Raw genomic sequence first — 22,177 nt, 5'->3', positions numbered from 1 at the left:
CTACGTGCGAATGCATCGAGCCACAGCGAAGAGGGGTGGAAAGAACTGGTATTTGAGTACCTGTTGTCTGTCGGGCACTGGCCTGCGCTCCTTAAATCTTGTTTACTCCTTGAAACAGTCCTAAAAGGTAAGACTTTATTCCACTTTACAGGAGAGAGATTAAGGCATACAGAGACTAAAAAACTTGTTTTAAGTTAGGTGAATGTAGGATATGATCCAGGTTTCAGTGCCCCCAGAATCCCTGCTGTTATTACCAAGTGTTTATTTTCACTTCTAATCAATTTAGATTGAAGTGACTTTTTTTTTTTTTTTTTTTTAAACAGAGAGATGAGTGGATGACTGTTGATTTTATGTCTGTTAAAACTGTGTCATCGTCGTCGCTCAAAGCTGCAAAGGAAACTGTCAGGAAAATAGAGCGAGAGAAAACCCAAGCGCTAGAACAGGTAAGAGAATATTTCAAATGCTGTAACTTGTAGTTTACCTTTACTAACCAGTGAGACATTTAGGTAAATGCAGTTTCGCTTGTGAAGTATTATTTTCTCTGCTGTGGTAGTTAATAATATTAGTGGGAACAGCTATGAAGTGTGATAGAAGTTCTAGTGAAATGAATCTCCTGTAGGAAGTCAGCTGAATGCTATGCTAGATTTATAAATCCCAGGCATGTATCGTTGCCTGAGTATTGAGTTTGGTTCACGGCGTGGATTTGTAATGGTTTCACTGCTGCCTGTGGTCTGAGAATCTTCAAGGTGAGAATTTCTTTTAAAGCTCTCTTGTGTTGGTAGTGCCTTGAAGTGCTTGGCAGTGGTGAACCCTGGGGCTTTCTGGAGGACCGCAGTGTCGTTGTGGGCACCACAGGTTTTCCAGAAACAAGCTCATAATGTGGAATCACAAAATACATGAAAATACAAGACTGGTCCATGAATGAGAGGCTTCTGAGGTAATGAGCAGTAGAATCAGACACATGAAGGCTTTATCTGTTGGGATATTTAATAGCAGTATACAGTACCAGTAGATGTGGAAAATGTAAGAAGGAAAAGATTATTATGAAGGCAGATATGAGAAAGAGCCAACAAGAACTTGTAGAAATGAAAAACACTACCGTTGGAATTAGAAACTCAGTAGATGAGTTATCAACAGATTGAATACAGCTGAAGAGAGAATTAGTGAACAAGAAGATCATCCTTAAGAATTTACCTTGAACACATCATAGAGAGACAAATGAACAAAAAATGTGAGAGTGATGGTGAGAGTCCTGTGATCGGTGTTGTTTTCTCCCTCGTCCCACTGTCCAGTCTAATTTTAATTCTGAAAGTGTGGGTGTGGCACGTGGTAATGGCTTATTAGCTAAGCAGCTCTCCACACGCAACATTGAAGTCCAGGGAGTTTTGGAGCATCTTGGCTGAGCTCTGTAAAATATCTTTGTCTTTGGGACCTGAAGGAGTTGGAGTCATGGTATCAAAAGAGGAAAGGGGAAGTGCATGTAGCAGTAGGGAGGTAACCCGTGGACAGTGGAGCCTGCAAAGTCTGGAAGCCTGTAGTACCCATTGTCATTACAGGCTTGCTTCTGAAATCGTGCTCCGCTGTTTGCAGGCACGAACGTTTTGGCCTGTTGGGGCAACCCTGGCTTGTGGTCTTCTGTTTTGTTCATATCCTATTCTGGCCTATTCTCCATATCAGACAACAGAACATAGTAAACCCTTGACTATCTTTACAGAGTGAAATAGTGATCAGTTATTCTTAGAAATTCTGTCCCATAAAGCTATCTTCATTTTCCTATGAAATGGTAATAGTTTTTTCTTGCTTATCTCCTCCCCTTTTCAGCTTTGTCTTCAGGATTTCTCACTAACATAATCTTTTCTTACAAATTCTTCTATAAACTTCTCTGATTCAATTACCTCTGCATCTGTTGCCGTGCCCACATCTTGTCCTGTGTCTCTGTACCGTGTTTTTCATTCCTGCTGCTCCTGCTTGAGTCGAGTTGCCACTTAATCAGCTGTATGTCTGACTTGGCCTCTCGTTCCTCATTTACCTCCTCTCTCCTGGAGCTGAGTTAATGCTTGTGACGAACTGAGGACAGCCTCTGGGACTAAGAGCCATTCGCGGTTAGATGTTATTATGGTTCCGGCCCTGATTTACTCTTGCGTGGGCAGTTTCAGTGCCCTCTTCATTTTTCACTCTGCATCCTACAATGATGTCAGGTCAAGTGTTTGACAGGACAGCTCTGGTCATGGCGTTACTCTGTGTAGAAGTCTTCAGTGATGCGAGTTGAGGGGAATGTCTTCACCATTTCTCATGTTTCTTTTTGGGTGGAAGAAGCTCCACTAGTGGTTATCTCATGTCACCCTCTTTCCTCATTCTGTCCTTGAGGCTCTGCAGTAAATATTCTTCTGGAGAATTTGGAAAGAATATACCTGGCATACTTGGCTTAGCCCAGCCTTGCCTGCTTATGGAACAGGCTGCCTGCAGGGACCATGTGGGGAATCGGTTGCGGTGGGGTTGGTTCGGTGCTGATCGTACCTGGGGAAGTGCCTCATTGTGGGGTTCACTTAACAGGCCCGTTTGGTTTTTACTGAAAGAAAAATTATCTTCCAATTTAGCCTTCACCAGCAATAAAGGTAGTTTTTGTCATTTATCTCCTTATGTTTTTATTGCATTTCTTAACTTGTTCAGAGGCTGGGCTGAAAAAATAAGGTGCTGTATTTATTCTTCTCCCCTAAAGACCCTGTCCCTCAAAAGCTGCTGTAAATAGAATTCAGACACACAGGATTGGACTCTTTCTCTTAGGTAATTTGTACCTCAACTAGGCTAGTTTAACTACTGTCCCTCATATTTCTTTGCAAATTCCTATCTCTGTATTTTTATTCATTTGGTTCTTTCTTTGCTTCTTTCCTCCTTCCTTCCTTCCTTCCTTCCTTCCTTCCTTCCTTCCTTCCTTCCTTCTTCCCTCCCTCCCTCCCTTCCTTCTTTCCTTCCTTTGTTTCTTTGTTTCTTTCTTTCTAAGTTTATTTATTTTTGAGAGAGAGAGAGGGAGAGAGAATCCCAAGCAGGCTCCGCACTGTCAGCTCAGAGCCTGATGTGGGAGTCAATCTCACGAACTATGAGATCATACCTGAGGCAAGATCAAGAGTCAGATGCATAACCGACCAAGCTACACAGGCACCCCTCATCTGGTTCTTTCTAAGTGAATTAGAAAGTCTATAAGTCTGCATCTTGTTTATCCTTTAAGGCCTAACTTGATATGTACTATGAAATTTTTCCTGTTTCCCTTAACTGAAATAAATCTCTTCTGTCTTTATGTTTCCATAGCACTTTGTTCCTTTACTTTATAGTACTTGTAGATTTCTGTAAAGTACTGTGATTTAGTAGTTTTCTCTGATTTCCCTTATGAGATTATATACTTCTTGAGAAACTGTGTTGTTTATATCTTCCTTAGCAGCTAGAAGAGAACTCCGTGTGTAGTGCCTTTTTTTTTTTTGATATATTTGAAAGTATAGAAGATTTATTATTCCTTTCCCTGTGAACTTACCTTGCTGCTCTGTAAATCCTTGGATTTAGTTCGGATGTTTAAAGCCTGTAGTAGTTTCTGATTTTTGTTTAGGTAACAATTCAGACTGTTGGGAGCACAAGTAGATCATCTAGACTATTGAGGGACAACAGCCAGTTTTCAAACACCTGCACATCAGTCTGAGTGTGCTGTTCTCTGCACATGATTATATTCTTAACATGTGATAAACATTTGGTTTATTTTGAGGAAAAAAAAGGCCCTTGTCTTAGAATCAGATGTTGACTCTAGTAATGAGAGTGTGGATAACATGAAGACAGTGGGAAGGAGTCTAAAATGATGGTCCTGAACGGAAGCTTCAGTGTGAAGCATGTTGATTTTATGTCTTTTCTTGTTTTTGAGGATGTCATTTCTTTGGTGTTCCAGCCTGGTGTTCTTCAGAAGTGGGTCATGTAATTGACGTATTGCAGTCGGCACTTAAAATATCAAATGTCAGCAGTTTTACATGTAATAAATATACATTTTGTTTCCTAAAACCTTTGTTTTGGACACACACGCACACACACACAGACTGTGCATAAACACACACATACAATCTCTCTTTGGGTGAAGGTCACAAAAAAGTGTGAAAACAAATGCTCAAGGCTGTGTCTTTGTCCTCTGGGCTGCCTCTGCCTGCACTGTGCTATACGCTGTAGACCTGTGGCATCTATCTGTAGACCTCGTCTGTAGAGCATTGTACAGACAAATACCCACTTTTCAGCCTTCTTTGCCAGCAGGAGGTGTCCCACCCCAGTCCTGAGCTTTGTGTGGTGAAGCTGGCTCCGTCCCCATCTCACTGCGGCACTCGTAGTGTTTATTATCTTACACAAACTGAGGAAGGGCTGTTGCTTTCTGCCTGCACATAGAGCCCAGTAAGGCCTGGGTTTCCACTTTGCATTACCTTTCTGGTCCATGGAGGTGTTTATCTTGTCTTGAACTGAAGTATGTTTTATATTTTATGTTTCTTTTCTGTTTGTCCTGAGCAGGGAGGTTGTGATGAGTGAATGGAACCTTTATAGGCCATTTTGACTTGAAGGCCTGAGTGTGTTTTAGAGATTGATTCATATTTTGGTTCATTCCTTCAAATCACCGTGCGGTCTTTCGTCATCTAACTGTGCCATCCTGTAGCTGTCCGTTTCTTGTGGTTATCTGTGGACATTGGCACTGGTTGCTGTTTTTCAGTGTTACACACGGTGCTAGACGAAGGTCCTTGTGTGGACTTCTCCTTGGTGCACACCTAGAAGAGTTGTTGCCAGGTTATAAGGTACTCACCTGTCTTGTGTAGACAACAGTGTGCGTTTCTTTACCGTCCTTAGCATCTGTATTGTCAGACTTGTAAATTTTCGTCATGCTAATTAATAGTGAGAGATGGCATTTCATTGTTTTTTCTTTTTAATATTTATTTGTTTTGAGAGAGAAAGAGAGAGTGTGACTGGAGGAGGGACAGAGAGAGCAAGAGAAGAGAATCCCAAGTAGGCTCTGAGCTGTCAGCACAGAGCTTGATGTGGGGCTCAAACCCACAAACCATTGAGATCATGACCTGAGCCGAAGTTGGATGCTTAACCTACTGAGCCCCCCAGGTGCCTCTCTTGTTTTTTTTTAAGTTTATTTTTATTTATTTTGAGAGAGAGAGAGAGAGAGAGCAAGTGGGGGAGGGGCAGACAGAGCAGGAGACAGAATATCCTAAGCAGGCTTCATGCTGTCAGCCTTTTGTATTCTTTTGAGACTTTGATGTGGATCTTTGAGTGTCTGCACAAGACCACTGGAAGAAACACCTTGATTTTAGATGCTTTGAGATTTTGTAGTAGTCTAACAAGGGAGGTGACAGAATCTTTTTTTTTTTTTTAATTTTTTATGTTCATTTATTTTTGAGACAGAGAGAAACAGAGCATGAGTTGGGGTAGGGGCCGAGCGAGAGGGAGACACAGAATCAGAAGCAGGCTCCAGGCTCCGAGCTGTCAGCACAGAGCCCAACGTGGGGCTCGAACCCACCAACCATGAGACCATGACCTGAGCTGAAGTCAGACGCCCAACCAACGGAGCCACCCAGGCGCCCTCAGAATCTTTTTTTAATTTTTATTATTTTTTTGGTACAAACTACTCTAAGAAGTCAAATTCTTATGTTTTTGCCTATCCTTCCACGTTAACCTTGAACTTAAATTTTGTACTTTGAAGATTCTCTACTTTTTTTGTCAACTCATGAATGTATTTTAAAAGCTTTAAAAAAGTTTTATTCACCATTTTTTGTTTTCAATAATATGGTTGGCTCATATTACTAGAAACTGACATTGAACTCTCTTCATTCTTCTCCATCTAGTTGCCATTATTAATTCTAATAATTGTTGTTGTTAGTCCTGGGAAACATTTTCTGGCCTCCTCAGGTCAAGTCAGGTACCCCTTGTATGTGGTTCTATAGCACCCTTTACTTCCATAGCACTTCCTGTATTGGAATTGCTTAATTGTCTCTCTCCTTTCTCCAGACGGTCCTTTCTTTGAGGGAAAGGACTCTGGCTTCTTCATTGCAGCCCCAGGGCCCGCCACTGTGCTTGGGACGCGGAAGGCACTTGGTTTGCGACAGGGCTACTGTCATCTCTTTGCTGATTATTACCACAGTCGTCTGACTGGATTCCTGCCTCTGATCTTGCTTTCCTGTACTCTTTCCTCTACTCTGAACCCAGTTTGCTCTTGGTGTAATTCAAAGCCAATCACTTCCATGATTTACCACCGCCCTGCTATGAGAGGCCAGTAGCAGTTTCAACTGGCTCACGTGGCCCTTGTCCCTGATTATTCTACAACCTAATGTCTTATCACTACTCACTTATGCTTCTAGGTTTTAGACAGTCTCAATTATTTTAAGTTCCTTGGAAGTGTTATGTTTTCTGTTTCCTCTAGGGTTTTATAAATATGCTGCTACTCCTCGCTGGAGCATCTCTATGCCTTCTTCCCCCACAAAAGAGGATTTGGCTAATCCCTGCTCCTCTTTAGGTCTCAGACTGCATGTACTACTTCCTCTAGGAAGTCTTTGATTTGCCAGTATGAGAGGGGTTTAAGAAATGTGTGGCTATAGCACTCTGCACTTCGTCCTCAAAACACTTGTCAGTTACTTGTTAATTGTCTCCGTTCCTCACTATCTCCTAATCTAGCCAGGGACGAGTTAGGCAGATTATTATATCTTCTGCATCTACCACAGTTTTGATTCATAGTAGGCGTTCATTGGAAGCATTGGACGAATGTTAATTTAGGCATTATTTTTGCAAGTTGCAGAAGAGTGTGTCTTAGGAGTGTTTTAATTGTTTGTCCAGGTTTACAATTGTTAACTGAGTCTCATATATTATTGATTAATGTATTTTATGGCGGCTTTTTAAAAAAATTATGACCTCTGAAAACGTTTTGTTCTAGTCCAGACTGCTGGAAAGAGAACTGAATCCATACTGGAAAGATGGTGGTACAGGTCTTCCCCCAGAAGACTGTAACGTGTCATCAGTTACTAAAGGTATCTCTACATTTTGGTTGTAGCCACACAGGCGTTTCTTGTAACTTGGTATTCCTAAGGGAACGACCAGAGTTTGTTGGTAGATTGGGAAGATCTGATTATTTAACTATCGCGTGTTTCTGTGTAGTGAGGTGGTTTTAAGTCTGTAATTATCTGTGCTTATTTCTGTATTTGAAAAACAACTGTAAGTTTACTGATCATCTGATGTGGAATCTGGTGGTTTCATATTATGAGCCTCTATGGATTATTATTGAAGGTTCAGATTACATAGGACCAAGTAAATAAAATGTGTGTGGTCTTTTGAGGCCTTGTTTAAATTTAGTACCTGGAAAGATTGATTATGTTAATTATATATGTTGGGGAGGAAATTGATTAAATCTATATTTTTATACTTGATAATGTTTTCATATTTCAGTGTCTGTTTTGAATGGATTAATACAAAGTATGATTTTGTGAGGATATAATAATGCTTTGGGTTGTTACATCCTGTAACAAAATGTAAAAAAGCAGTATGTCTGACCTTTTATGAAAATAACGTATAAATATTAAAGATGTGATTTCATATGTTCTTTAGAAATTCCTACTTTGCCAGCATTCATAAAACTTGTTATTTACCTTGGATAGTGCTGTTATTTTCCAACAGATGGAGACAAAATATTTAAGTGTCACATAATCACACTTGATACCATAATTTTAAAAATATTTATATGCCAATTAAGTGTTCATTGACACCTCCATGAAAAGTTCATTCAAATACAATTGACCCAGTGTACAGATAGTGGCATTGTAAGTTAGGGTGTTATCTTTTCATCTTAGTGATTTACCAGAATACATTCCTGCTTTTTGTTATATCTTTTATTTTTATTGTGGCCATTCATAAAAATTCTTCTTATATTTTATGTAGAGATTTCCCTAGAGCCCCCTTCCAGTTTCATTTGTAGTTTTTTCTTTAGCAGTTTTGCTGAAGTTATTAGTAATTGTAGCATTTTCTTTATTGCCTTTCAGCACTGGTAGAAATGTCTCTGCTGGGTTATATCATAGTAAGTGTAGTCACACAGGAATCTCTTTGAGATACTTTTTTTTTTTTTTTTTTTTTAGACACTTAAAAGCGAAAGTGTAGGGCAGTAAGTTAGCTTCCTGAACCATTATTGTGTCGGGCTAATTTTACGATCCAGGCTTTTACCAGCACTCTTGTCAGAGGGCAGTCAATAAATTCATCTCTGGGGAAAACTTAGAACTGACAGACTTAATCTTTGGGTTTTTTGCAGTCAATAGGTTCTTAACTTCTTGAGTGTGGGAGACTCAAAGTTCTACCTTACGTGGTATCTTTCAGTTGAAACAGCATAATCAAAGATGCTAGGAGAAAAACGACCTAATATGAAGCTTTTGGAAAGCCTTTTTCTTTCCTCTTCATATATGCTTTCACTGCTCCCCTTTCCTGTATTATTTAGAAGGAAGAAAAATGACAGAAAGCTTCTCTCTGTCAGACGTTCAGATCCCAGAGTTGAAATTAAATTAAAAACTTTTTTTAATGTGTATTTATTTTTGAGAGAGAGAGAAAGCGCGCAAGCAGGGGAGGAGCAGAGAGAGAGGGAGACACAGAATCCGAAGCAGGTTCCAGGCTCTGAGCTATCAGCACAGAGCCCATTGCGGGGCTGGAACTCAAAAGCGATGAGATCATGACCTGAGCGGAAGTGAGATGCTTAACCTCCTGAGACACCCAGGCACCCTTGAGTTAAAATTAAGTTTTAAATGATCTGCGGGTTTTACCACATATGCAGATAGTATAGTCATTCTGTTTAGGCCAGTGGTAAGGCTGAAATGGTTAGGCACCTAAAAGTGTTGTAACTTTAATATTAGGGAGTTGTGTTTGTTGGTCACATAGTGTTAGAGTTAAGGACTCAGATTTTGGAGTTAGGCTGCTTGAGATTGGAATTTTGGCATTTCCACTTACTGCTTTGTGATTTGGGGAATGTTTCTTGACTTCTCTGAGTCCAGTTTACTCATTTTTAAAAAAGTTTTTATTTAAATTCACTTGCCTAACATGCAGAGTAATACTAGTTTCAGGTGTACAATATAGGGATTCAACACTTGGGTACATCACCCGGTGCTCATCACTGCAAGTGCATCCTTTAATTTTTTTTTTTAACGTTTATTTATTTTTGAGACAGAGAGAGACAGAGCATGAACGGGGGGAGGGTCAGAGAGAGAGGGAGACACAGACTCTGAAACAGGCTCCAGGCTCTGAGCGGTCAGCACAGAGCCCGACGCGGGGCTCGAACTCACGGACTGCGAGATCGTGACCTGAGCCGAAGTTGGCCGCTTAACCGACTGAGCCACCCAGGCGCCCCTGCAAGTGCATCCTTAATCCCCGTCACCTGTTTCCCCCATCCCCCGCCCCACTCACCTCCCCTCTGGTGACCATCATTGTGTTCTCTGTAGTCAAGAGTTACAGCCCTAGTTTTTAATCCCTGTTTTACAGTAAGAGTTTAAGTAAATTCCTCAAGTTCATGGCTAGTAAGTATCCAAACCACAGTTTGAATCCAGATAGTTGGCTCCAGAGCCCGCTCACTTCCCAGCATGCTGTTCTGTGCCTCTCAAAGCTGGAGACAGAAGTGTACTTTCATCCTCTATTTGGTCACACATCTATGCCTGAATTTTTTTCTAGAGTAAGCATGTATTTTGTATTTGGAAAAAAAGAAAAAAAACTATTTGAAACCAGCCAGTTTAACTTGGTGTCAAGTTCATGCATTTAATTTTCTGCCAAATTGGCAAATCCTGAAGTTAAGAAAGATAGCCGCATAAGGACGTACCCACACACAATAAAAACCCTAGGCTGATTCAATATGGTATTAAGTCATCAGGTCCCATTCTTTAGGGGTAGAAAGTAAGAGTTTTTGTGGTGGTGTTAGTTGCCAAGGCTTCAGCCTTGCGTATGGAACCAGATTTTGCATCTCAAAAGTAGAAAGCTAATCAGAATTTTCTCGCTCAAAATATTTTTAAAGGGGAATGTCCTTTATGTAGTATAAGATGGAAAGAATTAAAAAAAGTTTGTCATCTGTACCTGAACCAAGTCTGCCTTTCTCTGCACGACCACTTGGCTGTGCTATCTCTTGATTCTGCTCTTGCCTGCTCTTCCGTGATCTGCTTGCTACCCCTGTAGCCCATGCTCCCCAAGACGACCATAAGCAGGTCCTACAGAAGTAAAACCAATCCTGTCATAGGCCTCCTCCTGTAACATTCTTCAAGGGCTTCCCATTGTTCTTGGGGTAAGAACAAACACCCTTCTGGAGGCCAGTGATTCCTTGCACCCTCTGCTTTCTGGCCACTGGTACAGTTCCTGCAGCCTTCATTGAAGGGCCTCAGGGCCTTTGCACAGGTTTCCCCTCCATTACCTAAAGAGCCCCTACTCCTCTGTCACATCACTGCTGCGACATCCTCTGCGAGGCTGTTCCTGACCCCCGGACCAGGCTGTTCCCTGCTGTGTGTGCTAGCTCTGTGTCCCTTCAAGACCCTTACTGTTACGGTAGCAATTTTACATGGACTCATGTGGTTATTTGAATGTCCATCTCATCTGTAATGAGATTATGAGCTCTGTGCTGATAGGGTGGCTGTTTTGCTTACCTTTTATCCCCAGTAGCTAGTACAATACCTTTCCCAGGTGAATAATGTGACAGGCCGCTGAGCCAAAGTGCTATGTGAAACAAAATATGAAAAACAGCATCTTGGTGAATGTTTGATGTTTTATCATTCCTTCCATTATTACCCAGTTAAGCTCAGTTTGGAAATGAAAATAGAAAGGAAATGGTGTATTATCCAGTTAACTTATTGAATATTACCTACAGAATATGTATGTACCTGTATTTTATGTAAGAAAAAAAAGGGTTTCTCAGTCTTTACATAATACCCATTCTGTGTAGGAATAATAGTAGTCAATGTTAAATACAACTCTATTTTTTAAAAACGGTGCATCTTTATATCAGAACATTCACGGGACATCACCTCTTAATCAACCTAAATTTGCAGTAAAAGTTGTTTTCAGAAATAAGTATTTGTGAAATTGACAAGCTCTAGTAAATTCTTAAGGCAAATAACTATAAAACCTGGACAGAAGGCTCCTTAGTTTCACATCGTCTAGAAATAGCTTCACAAATCATTTGGAAAATCCACCTAGGGGTAATCATAATAAACCACATTTCCCATTCATTTTTGAAGCCAGTCTTGCTTGAGAATTGGTCAGACAGCACCTGTTGCTGAAGATAGCAATAAGGCCTGACCCTGATACTTAAGCTTTGATTCTGGATCAGTTTTCTGGCTTGGGCTGGTCAGGAGTCACTTCCTTCAGAATCTTCATCAGTGAACTGAGGCAAGTATGCACTCACGTTATCTTCTCTTACAGCTCTGCATCCTTTTCTGGTAGAGAGAGGTTGTCAATACCCAGCTGAGATGCATTTACTGTGGCTTTTGTTTTTAAGAGGTAGCACAGCGTTTTGCCACTGGAAAGGCAGAAGTGACCTCTCAAGGCATCCAGGGCAGCGTGGGTAGAATACAAATGGAAACCAGTGGGAATCCCACAGGAAGTCCAGAATCAGAGTTTGTCGGTGCTGCCTTTGAAGAGACCTTCAAGGCCAGCTAGAAAGGGAGCTTCCCATACCACCATATTTGTGAATCTAGAGAAGCACCCGGCCCCGCCCACTGTGGCAGGTCTCGGGCCAGGTGCCCAGGGCACCTTCATGGGAGCGCGGTGTGGCGCCAGGTGCACTGGAACAAGTGTACCTCTCAGTGCGGGGCCAACCAGCTAGGACTGCTCAGCACCTGCGTGTCCTACTCCTTGGACCCGCACAGGAAGTTTATCACTTGCCTTGTTGGTGCCATCACCCCGGGAACATGGTGGCCGGTCTTAGGTGGGTGCTGTGAGGATCCAGGGAGGAGATCTTCCAGCAAAATATCTGGGATACAGTAAAATAATGATGACAGTGGCAAATACTTGTCCTTATGATGAAATGTTTTGGGAAAATGAAGTTTTCAGTGGTTTGTTTTGGTAGTGATTGAGGTGCCATGTTTTCAAAAATCAGTTCATTTGTTTTGATCTTTTCCCCTTATAAAAAATTAAGTGGACAAGTAAGTAAACTGTTTTCAGCGTTCATACAAAATTATTTTTAACCATATTTTAGCAGTGGGAATATTTGTACAGTTTTAAAGTACCTGCGGCACATTTACACCTGAGCTCATTTTCATAACAACTGCGTGAAGGTAGCAGAGTAGGTGTTGATGTCCTGAGTGTTACAGCGCAGGAGAGTAAGGCTCAGAGTGGCCGGGTCGTTCCTCTAGTCAGAGGGGTGGTCCTGGGACCAGGTCTTCTGATTGCTGGCCCACATTGAGTTGCTCTGGATTCTTCACTACAGGACTGGATGTGTTACCATGGAGTTAGTAGACATTCTTGCTTACAAACTGTTCTCATGTATTTTTGTTCTTTCCAGGATGTTTTCCCCTCTGTTTTTTGACTTTTAGAATCTTCTGAGTTGGAAGAAATTTCATAGGCAGTTTAAATCAAAACTGCCCTGTAATACAGATGAAGAAGCAAAGATTCAGTCAGTGACTTGGTTAAGATCTTACAACTAGTTTATAGGAACAGTGAGGTTAACATCTTGGTCTCCTGATACTTTGTTGCTATTTTTATATTTGTCTTATGAGAAACGTGGGGAATGGAGCTTGGATTCATTTGGTTGTGTTTTGCATATACCAAATAACCTTTAATTATGATGGAAGCATATACTTTTAGTCTCTTACATTTTGACCTCAGATGTAGGTGTATATATGTTGTATACTGTGAGTTTATTATAATTATTTGATATATCTTTATCTCTGCATAAAGGTTAGCGACTATGTTTTATTTATTTTTTACTTCCTACTGTTTAACACATTTTCATATTTATAGTAAATATTCACTAAATATTTGTTAGAATGAATTTCATGATAGATGGTGCTGCAAATTGGTATTTTTTATTTGTTTTTAAAATATTTGGTGATTTTTACTGTTAAAAATATTTCATTATTGTCATCTCTAATTATAAGATTAATAAGACTATTGAAATAGAACATACAATCAACTAAAGATGTAATATTATTGAATAATTTTTTTAATGTTTATATATTTTTGAAGGAGAGAGAGAGAGGGAGAGAGAGAGAGAGAGACAGAGTGTGAATAGGGGAGGGGCAGAAAGAAAGGGAGACACAGGATCTGAAGCAGGCTCTAGGCTCCGAGCTGTCAGCACAGAGCCTGATGTGGGGCTCAATCTCACGAACCGTGAGATCATGACCTGAGCTGAAGTTGGACACCACCCAGGCACCCCTAAAGATGATATTATTGTATAAATATTTCTAAAATTGTGAGTCTTACTCATACCTGAATTCATTGAAAGGTTTATTCTTTTTAGAGAAAAAGATTTTTTTAACGTTTATTAACGTTATTGAGAGAGAGAGAGAGACAGAGCATGAGCATGGGAGGGGCTGAGAGACCGGGAGACATAGAATCCGAAGCAGGCTCCATGGTCTGAGCTGTCAGCACAGAGCCGGACGCGGGGCTCGAACTCACAAACTGCGAGATCATGACCAGAGCCAAAGCCGGATACCTAACTGACTGAGCCACCCAGGCGCCCTGAAAAGTTTTTTTTCTTGTTTGAGTTTCTTGGTAAATGTCAACACAGAGGAATAAAAGTCTTCCTTTTTCTCTGAGCTTTTTTTCTCTGAACTGTGTTAATATACTGGTGATTGTTAAGGAAATGTTGTCTTCACTCTGCCTGTCAGCATTTTTTCAGTTTCGTAGATAATTCTTTGAAATAAACTTAAGTGTAACTGGGATGTTAATATAGGTATTATTGATAATGGGTTTCTCTTATCCTCGTGTAAATTGAGGATTTAGACTAACTTCCTTGAGTAATTGCATTGTTAATTTTGAACTCATACATTATATAAAATAAAAAAGGAGTAAGAGCAAAATAAACTTGAAAGAAAAGTGAATCATTGAGTTAACTGGACATCTAGGTTTCGAAGTACGAAGTATTTTAGATCTGTAAAGAGAGACTTCTTTTCTTAGAAGAGATTGCTTAACAAAGATAGATTTTTGAGATTTGAGTGAGACTACAGTTAGAGGATTGAAAAATCTTTTTTTTTCCCTTTAAACTTTTTAGTAAAGTCTAACACATACAGAAAAGTACACAAATCGTTAAGTGTACAGTCTGATCATTACTCCAAAGTGAAAATACCCGTGTAATCAGCACACCTTTTGAGAAACAGAACATCTTTAGCATCCCACAAGCTGCCTTGTGGCGCTTCTCGTCACACTCTGCTCCTGTCAGAATAGCCACTGCTTTGGTTTCTAGCACCAAAGTCCATTTTCCCTGGAATCCCATAGTAAGTACCGTGTTCCCTTTGGTTTCCTGCTTCAGAATCACCCATGTTATGCACTGTTGTAGTCATTGATTTCCATTGCTGTGTATTTTAGGAATATGTCACAATTTATGCTGTTTACCCATGTTACTAATGGTGGACATTTGGGTTGTTTTCTAAGCTGGGATTACTGCAGACTTTCCCACTATTATGATTTTTACACATGTCTTTTGGGTTTTGTGTGTGTTTTTGTTGATTGTAGAACTGGGATGATCTAAAGCCATCCTATTTTTGGACAAGGAAAATCAGGAACAGAATTTTGACTTAAGTGATTAGATTTCTTTATGCGCATAAAAGTGTGATGTGTGTAGAAGGAAATACAAGCAGCTTAATAAAGTTTGTTGAAGGCATTCAGATTTTCATAGCTGGCAGTCATGACTATAATGGAATAATTTGTTTTGGTTTGCCTTTCAGTATTCTCTTCTGTAATTTCCTCATTTGTTCTTTGTTTTGTTTCTGAGGTAACTTTTCCCTCTTCTGTGTGTGTACTTTCATCCTTTATTTCTGGGCATGCCCTCCCTGCTTTTATCTTTGTTTGTGGACATCCAGCTCCTTGTTGTAAGCCTGACCTTTAAATTTTACGTGACCTTCCATTTAGAAATAATCCATCTCTCATTGTTGTATAATTCTTTATCTTTGTATAATTTTTACTACATATTATCTTTATTGTTATTGTTTATATCCTTTTATCTTTATACTTTTAGATTGCACTTTTTTTGAGGATAGTTTAATTTTTGCCTTCCTCAGTCCCTAAAATACATACCTTGCATATATAGGTACGTAAATAATATGTTGAATTTTAAATGCACTTATGGTTCTTTTATGTTCAAGGAAGAATAACTTATACTTTAAGAAATTATTAGAGAAGCAATATTAATTCTGTTATAACTACATGAAAAGTATAACTGACATTTAGTATTGGAATTTAGTTTCAGTGGTAGAAGATGGTGGATTGAGCTGGCTGAGGAAGTCTTACCAGAGAATGAAGGAACAAGCTGAGAAACAGAACAGACGTTTTGAAGACATTGTGGCTGAAAGATATGGGGTAAGTACTGGCATTAAGGAGATATGTATTATATTCAAAGTTATATGAGAAATAATGTCTGTAACTTTGTCGGTGTTTTGTGCCATGAAGCTCTTTTGAATTAAATGGGTATTAAATCTCAACTCTGTCTACTGCTGAAGCCATTTTCTGCCTGTTTTTAATTGTGTAAACTTCTGTAGTTTATTTTTTTATTGATATGATGAACATAAAACTTAAGTGTGTGCGTTTAATCTAAAAATAACATTTTCTCATTGTGAGAAAATTTAAATAATGCAGGAAATCCCCCAATATGCCTCTTGAGATAAGCACTGTTGAAATTTTGGTGTATTTCAGAGTTTTTCTTTATTCCAGAGATTTTATTTTCCAGAGTTTTAAACTTTTTTTTTTTTTTCCAACGTTTATTTATTTTTGGGACAGAGAGAGACAGAGCATGAACGGGGGAGGGGCAGAGAGAGAGGGAGACACAGAATCGGAAACAGGCTCCAGGCTCTGAGCCATCAGCCCAGAGCCGGACGCGGGGCTCGAACTCACGGACCGCGAGATCGTGACCTGGCTGAAGTCGGACGCTTAACCGACTGCGCCACCCAGGCGCCCCCATCCTTTTTTTTAAAAAAAGAATGCTTGTGAGGATAGAGGAAGATGGCGGTGTAGGAGGACGCTGGTCTCACCGTGTCCTGCGGATCACTTCGATTCCACCCACACCTGCCTAAATAATCCAGAAAACCGCCAGAAGACTAGCAGAACGGACTCCGGAGCCAAGTGTAGACGAGAGGCCCACGGAAGAGGGTAGGAAGGGTGGAGAGGTGGTGCGCGCTCCACAGACTGGCGGGAGGGAGCCGGGGCGGTGGAGGGGCAGCCCACCCTGCAAGGCAGAGCCCCCCAATTCTGACTTGCAAAAGCAGAGGGGCTGGACGGAGTGTGTTTGACAGCCAGCGGGACTTCACATCTGGAATGTTATAAGTCAACAGCTCTGCTCAGAGAGCAGGAGGGCTGGAGGACAACCGAAGGGAGAGTTGTTGAGCCCTGGAAGACAGAGCTGAGCTCTGCGGGGAACAAAGGCACTTGGAAGCGCCATCTCCCTCATCCATCCCCCAGCAGAAATCCCAAAGGGAACCAGTTCCCGTCACCGAACTTGCTTGCACCGCGCAAACACCCAAGGCTGTGCTTCTGTGGATCCATCCGTCTGACGGGTCTGCCTGCCTGCCTCCCGGTGCTGCAGGGCCCCTCCCACAGTGGACCACCGATGGCAAAGCGAGCTAAGCCTACCCCTCTCACCCCTGTGCACCTTGCGGATCCATCCCGGCTAATATGCCCTTGGCCAGGTCCCATCCAAGCAGCACCACAAGCCTGGTAGTGTGCAAGCAGTCCAGACAGGGGCCACTCCACTCCACAGTGAGTCCTGCCCCTCGGAAAGGGGAAGATAAGGTACACACCAGTCTGTGGCCCCACTGGTGGGCTGGAGTGAGACATTGGGTCTGACTGTGGCCCCACCCACCAGCACAGGTTACTCAAGACAGCACAGGGGAAGTGACCTGCAGTTTGGAGCCACCACAGTAACCACCCAAAATGATAAAATGGAAGAAATCTTCTCAAAAGAAACTCCAGGAAGTAGCGACAGCTAACAAATTGATGAAAACTGATTTAAGCAATATAATGGAACAAGAATTTAGAATAATAGTCAGAGAATTAATCACTGGGCTTGAAAAAAGCATAGAGGACAGCAGAGAATCTATTGCTACAGAGATCAAGGGACTAAGAAATAGTTATGAGGAGCTAAAAAATGGTATAAATGAGGGGCAAAATAAAAAGGAGGTGGCCATAGCATGGATTGAAGAGGCAGAGGAGAGAATAGGTGAATTAAAAGATAAAATTATGGAAAAAGAGGAAGCTGAGAAAAAGATAAAAAAAATCCAGGAGTATGAGGGGAGAATTTGAGAACTAAGTGATGCAATGAAGCACAATAATATCTGTATAATAGGGATTCCAGAGGAGGAAGAGAGAGAGAAAGGGGCTGAAGGTGTACTTGAAGAAATCAAAGCTGAGAACTTCCCTGATCTGGGGAAGGAAAAAGGCATTGAAATCCAAGAGGCACAGACTACTCCATTCAGACGTAACTTCAATCGATCTTCTGCACGATGTATCATAGTGAAACTGGCAAAATACAAGGATAAAGAGAGAATTCTGAAAGCACTAGGGATAAACCGGCCCTAACTTACAAAGGCAGACACATAAAGGGTAGTAGCAGACCTATCTACTGAAACTTGGCAGGCCAGAAAGGAATGGCAGGAAATCTTCACTGTGATGAACAGAACATTTATGGAGCTGAGAATCCTTTACCTAGCAAGTCTGTCATTCAGAATAGAAGGAGAGATAAAGGTTTTCCCAAACAAACAAAAACTGATGGAATTCATCACCACTAAACCAGCCCTACAAAAGATCCTAAGGGGGATTCTGTAAGTGAAATGTTGCAAGTACCACAAAGTACCAGAGACATCACTACAAGCATGAAACCTACAGACATCACAATGACTCTAAACCCATGTAATAACACTGAATGTAAATGGACTAAATGCTCCAACCAAAAGACATAGGATATCAGAATGTATAAAAAAAAAACAAGATCCATCTATTTGCTGTCTACAAGAGACTCATTTTAGACCTGAGGACACCTTCAGACTGAAAGTGAGGGGATGGAGAACTATCTATCATGCTACTGGAACTCAAAAGAAAGCTGGAGTAGCCATACTTATATCAGACAAACTAGACTTTAAATATCTATTTTTTAAATTTTTTTAAACGTTTATTTATTTTTGAGACAGAGAGAGACAGAGCATGAACGGGAGAGGGTCAGAGAGAGAGGGAGACACAGAATCTGAAACAGGCTCCAGGCTCTGAGCAGTCAGCACAGAGCCCGACGCGGGGCTCGAACTCACATACCGCGAGATCGTGACCTGAGCCGAAGTCGGCCGCTTAACCGACTGAGCCACCCAGGCGCCCCAGACAAACTAGACTTTAAATGAAAGGTTGTAACAAGAGATGAAGAAGGGCATTATATAATAATTACGAGGTCTATCCATCAGGAAAAGCTAACAATTATAAATGTCTGTGTGCCGAATACGGGAGCCCCCAAACATATAAAACAATTCATCACAAACGTAAGCAACCTTATTGATAAGAATGTGGTAATTGCAGGGGACTTTTATACTCCACGGACACCAATGGATAGATCATCTAGACACAGGATCAGTAAAGAAACAAGGGCCCTGAATGATACACTGGATCAGATGGACTTGACAGATGTATTTAGAACTCTGCATCCCAAAGCCACAGAATATACTTTCTTCTCGAGTGCACATGGAACCTTCTCCAAGATAGATCACATATTGGGTCACAAAACAGCCCTTCATAAGTATAAAAGAATTGAGGTCATCCCATGCACACTTTCAGACCACAATGCTATGAAGCTTGAAATCAACCACAGGAAAAAGTCTGGAAAACCTCCAAAAGCATGGAGGTTAAAGAACACCCTACTAAGAATGAATGGGTCAACCAGGCAATTAGAGAAGAAATTTAAAAATATGTGGAAACAATTGAAAATGAAAATACAGCCATCCAAACGCTTTGGGATGCAGCGAAGGTAGTCCTGAGAGGAAAATACATTGCAATCCAGGCCTATCTTAAGAAACAAGAAAAATCCCAAATACAAAATCTAACAGCACACCTGAAGGAAATAGAAGCAGAACAGCAAAGACACCCCAAACCCAGCAGAAGAAGAGAAATAAAGAGCAGAGCAGAAATAAACAATATAGAATCTAAAAGAACTGTAGAGCAGGTCAATGAAACCAAGAGTTGGTTTTTTGAAAAAAATAAACGAAATTGATAAACCTCTAGCCAGGCTTCTCAAAAAGAAAAGGGAGATGACCCAAATAGATAAAATCATGAATGAAAATGGAATTATTACAACCAACCCCTCAGATATACAAGCAATTATCAGGGAATACTATGAAAAATTATATGTCAACAAACTGGACAACCTGGAAGAAATGGTTAGGAATTTTCCTAAGCACCCACACACTTCCAAAATTCAAACAGGAAGAAATAGAAAGCTTGAACAGACCCATAACCAGTGACGAAATTGAACCATTTATCAAAAATCTCCCAACAAATAAGATTCCAGGACCAGATGCCATCCCTGGGGAATTCTACCAGAGATAAAGCAGAGATAATACCTATCCTTCTTAAACTGTTCCAAAAATAGAAAGGAAGGAAAACTTCCAGACTCATTCTATAAAGCCAGCATTACTTTGATTCCCAAACCAGACAGAGACCCAGCAAAAAAAGAGAACTACAGGCCAATATCCCTGATGAGTATGGGTGCAAAAATTCTCAAAAAGGTACTAGCAAATCGAATTTAACAGCATATAAAAAGAATTATTCACCATGATCAAGTGGGATTCATTCCTGGCCTGCAGGGCTGGTTCAATATTTGCAAATCAATCAGTGTGATACATCACATTAAATAAAAGAAAAGATAAGAACCATATGATCCTGTCAATCGATGCAGAAAAAGCATTTGACAAAATTCAGCATCCTTTCTTAATAAAAAACCCTCGCAAAAGTCAGAATAGAAGGAACATACTTAAACATCATAAAAGCCATTTATGAAAAGCTCACAGCTAATATTATCCTCAATGGGGAAAACTGAGAGCTTTCTCCCTGAGATGAGGAACACGACAGGGATGTCCACTGTCACCGCTGTTGTTTAACGTGGTGTTGGAAGTTCTAGCATCAGCAATCAGACAACAAAAGGAAATCAAAGGCATCAAAATTGGCAAAGATGAAGTCAAGCTTTCACTTTTTGCAGATGACATGATATTATACATGGAAAATCCGATAGACTCCACCAGAAGTCTGCTAGAACTGATACATGAATTCAGCAAAGTCACAGGATACAAAATCAATGTACAGAAATCATTTGCATTCTTATACACTAATAATGAAGCAACAGAAAGACAAATAAAGAAACTGATCCCATTCACAATTGCACCAAGAAGCATAAAATAGCTAGGAATAAACCTAACCAAAGACATAAAAGATCTGTATGCTGAAAACTATAAGAAGCTTATGAAGGAAATTGAAGAAGATCCAAAGAAATGGAAAAACATTCCGTGCTTATGGATTGGAAGAATAATATTGTTAAAATGTCAACACTACTCAAAGAAATCTACACATTCAATGCAATCCCAATCAAACTTGCACCAGCATTCTTCTCGGAACTAGAACAAGCAATCCTAAAATTTGTATGGAGCCACAAAAGACCCCGAATAGCCAAAGTAATATTGAAGAAGACCAAAGTGGGAGGCATCACAATCCCAGACTTTAGCCTCTACTACAAGGCTGTAATCATCAAGACAGCGTGGTATTGGCACAAAAACAGACACATAGACCAATGGAATAGAATACAGACCCCAGAATTGGACCCACAAGTATGGCCAACTGATCTTTGACAAAGCAGGAACGAATATTCAATGGAAAAAAGACAGTCTCTTTAACAAATGGTGCTGGGAGAACTGGGCAGCAACATGTAGAAGAATGAAACTAGACCACTTTCTTAGACCATTCACCAAAATAAACTCAAAATGGATGAAGGACCTGAATGTGAGACAGGAAACCATTAAAATCCTAGAGGAGAAAGCAGGAAAAAGCCTCTTTGACCTCACCCGCAGCAATTTCTTACAAGACACATCTCCAAAAGCAAGGGAATTAAAAGCAAAAATGAACTATCGGGACCTCATGAAGATAAAAAGTTTCTGCACTGCAAAGGAAACAATCAACAACACTAAAAGGCAACCTATGGAATGGGAAAAGATACTTGCAAATGACATATTGGACAAAGGGCTAGTATGCAGTCTATAAAGAACTCACCAAACTCCACACCCAAAAAACAAATAATCCAGTGAAGAAATGGGTAGAAGACATGAATAGACACTTCTTTAAAGAAGACATCCAGATGGTCAACAGTCACATGAAAAGATGCTCACCGTCGCTCCTCATCAGGGAAATACAAATCAAAACCACACTCAGATATCACCTCACGCCAGTCAGAGTGGCTAAAATGAACAGATCAGGAGACTATAGATGCTGGAGAGGGTGTGGAGAAATGGGAACCCTCTTGCACTGTTGGTGGGAATGCAAACTGGTACAGCTGCTCTGGAAAACAGTGTGGAGGTTCCTCAGAAAATTAAAAATAGATTTCCCCTATGACCCAGCAGTAGCACTGCTAGGAATTTACCCAAGGGATACAGGAGTCCTGATGCATAGGGGCACTTGTACCCCAATGTTTATAGCAGCACTCTCAATAATAGCTAAATTATGGAAAGAGCCTAAATGTCCATCATCTGATGAATGTATAAAGAAATTGTGGTTTATATACACAATGGAATACCATGTGGCAATGAGAAAGAATGAAATATGGCCTTTTGTAGCAGTGAGGATGGAACTGGAGAGTGTTATGCTAAGTTAAATAAGTCATACAGAGAAAGACAGATACCCTATGTTTTCACTTTTATGTGGATCCTGAGAAACTTAAGAGAAGACCATGGGGAAGGGGAAGGGGAAAAAAAGAAGTTGAGAGGGAGGGAGGCAA

At 40.6% G+C, this 22,177-nt stretch overlaps 1 protein-coding gene across 1 annotated transcript in view; it reads left to right on the top strand.

Moving 5' to 3' along the window:
• Positions 1-22,177, top strand: part of CWF19L2 (CWF19 like cell cycle control factor 2) — a 150,671-nt gene that overhangs the window by 18,490 nt on the left and 110,004 nt on the right. Inside the window, exons 5-7 of the mRNA XM_047070451.1 lie at positions 324-443; positions 6,944-7,037; positions 15,416-15,531. Of these exons, the coding sequence (XP_046926407.1) occupies positions 324-443; positions 6,944-7,037; positions 15,416-15,531 (330 nt within the window). The remainder of the gene's footprint in view (positions 1-323; positions 444-6,943; positions 7,038-15,415; positions 15,532-22,177) is intronic.

This window comes from Lynx rufus, unplaced genomic scaffold (assembly GCF_022079265.1).
Source record: "Lynx rufus isolate CCGP_SWC_20201006 ecotype Redwood Valley unplaced genomic scaffold, mLynRuf1.p SCAF_9, whole genome shotgun sequence".
Classification (NCBI taxonomy): domain Eukaryota; kingdom Metazoa; phylum Chordata; class Mammalia; order Carnivora; family Felidae; genus Lynx; species Lynx rufus.
This window is presented reverse-complemented; position numbering and strand designations above follow the sequence as displayed.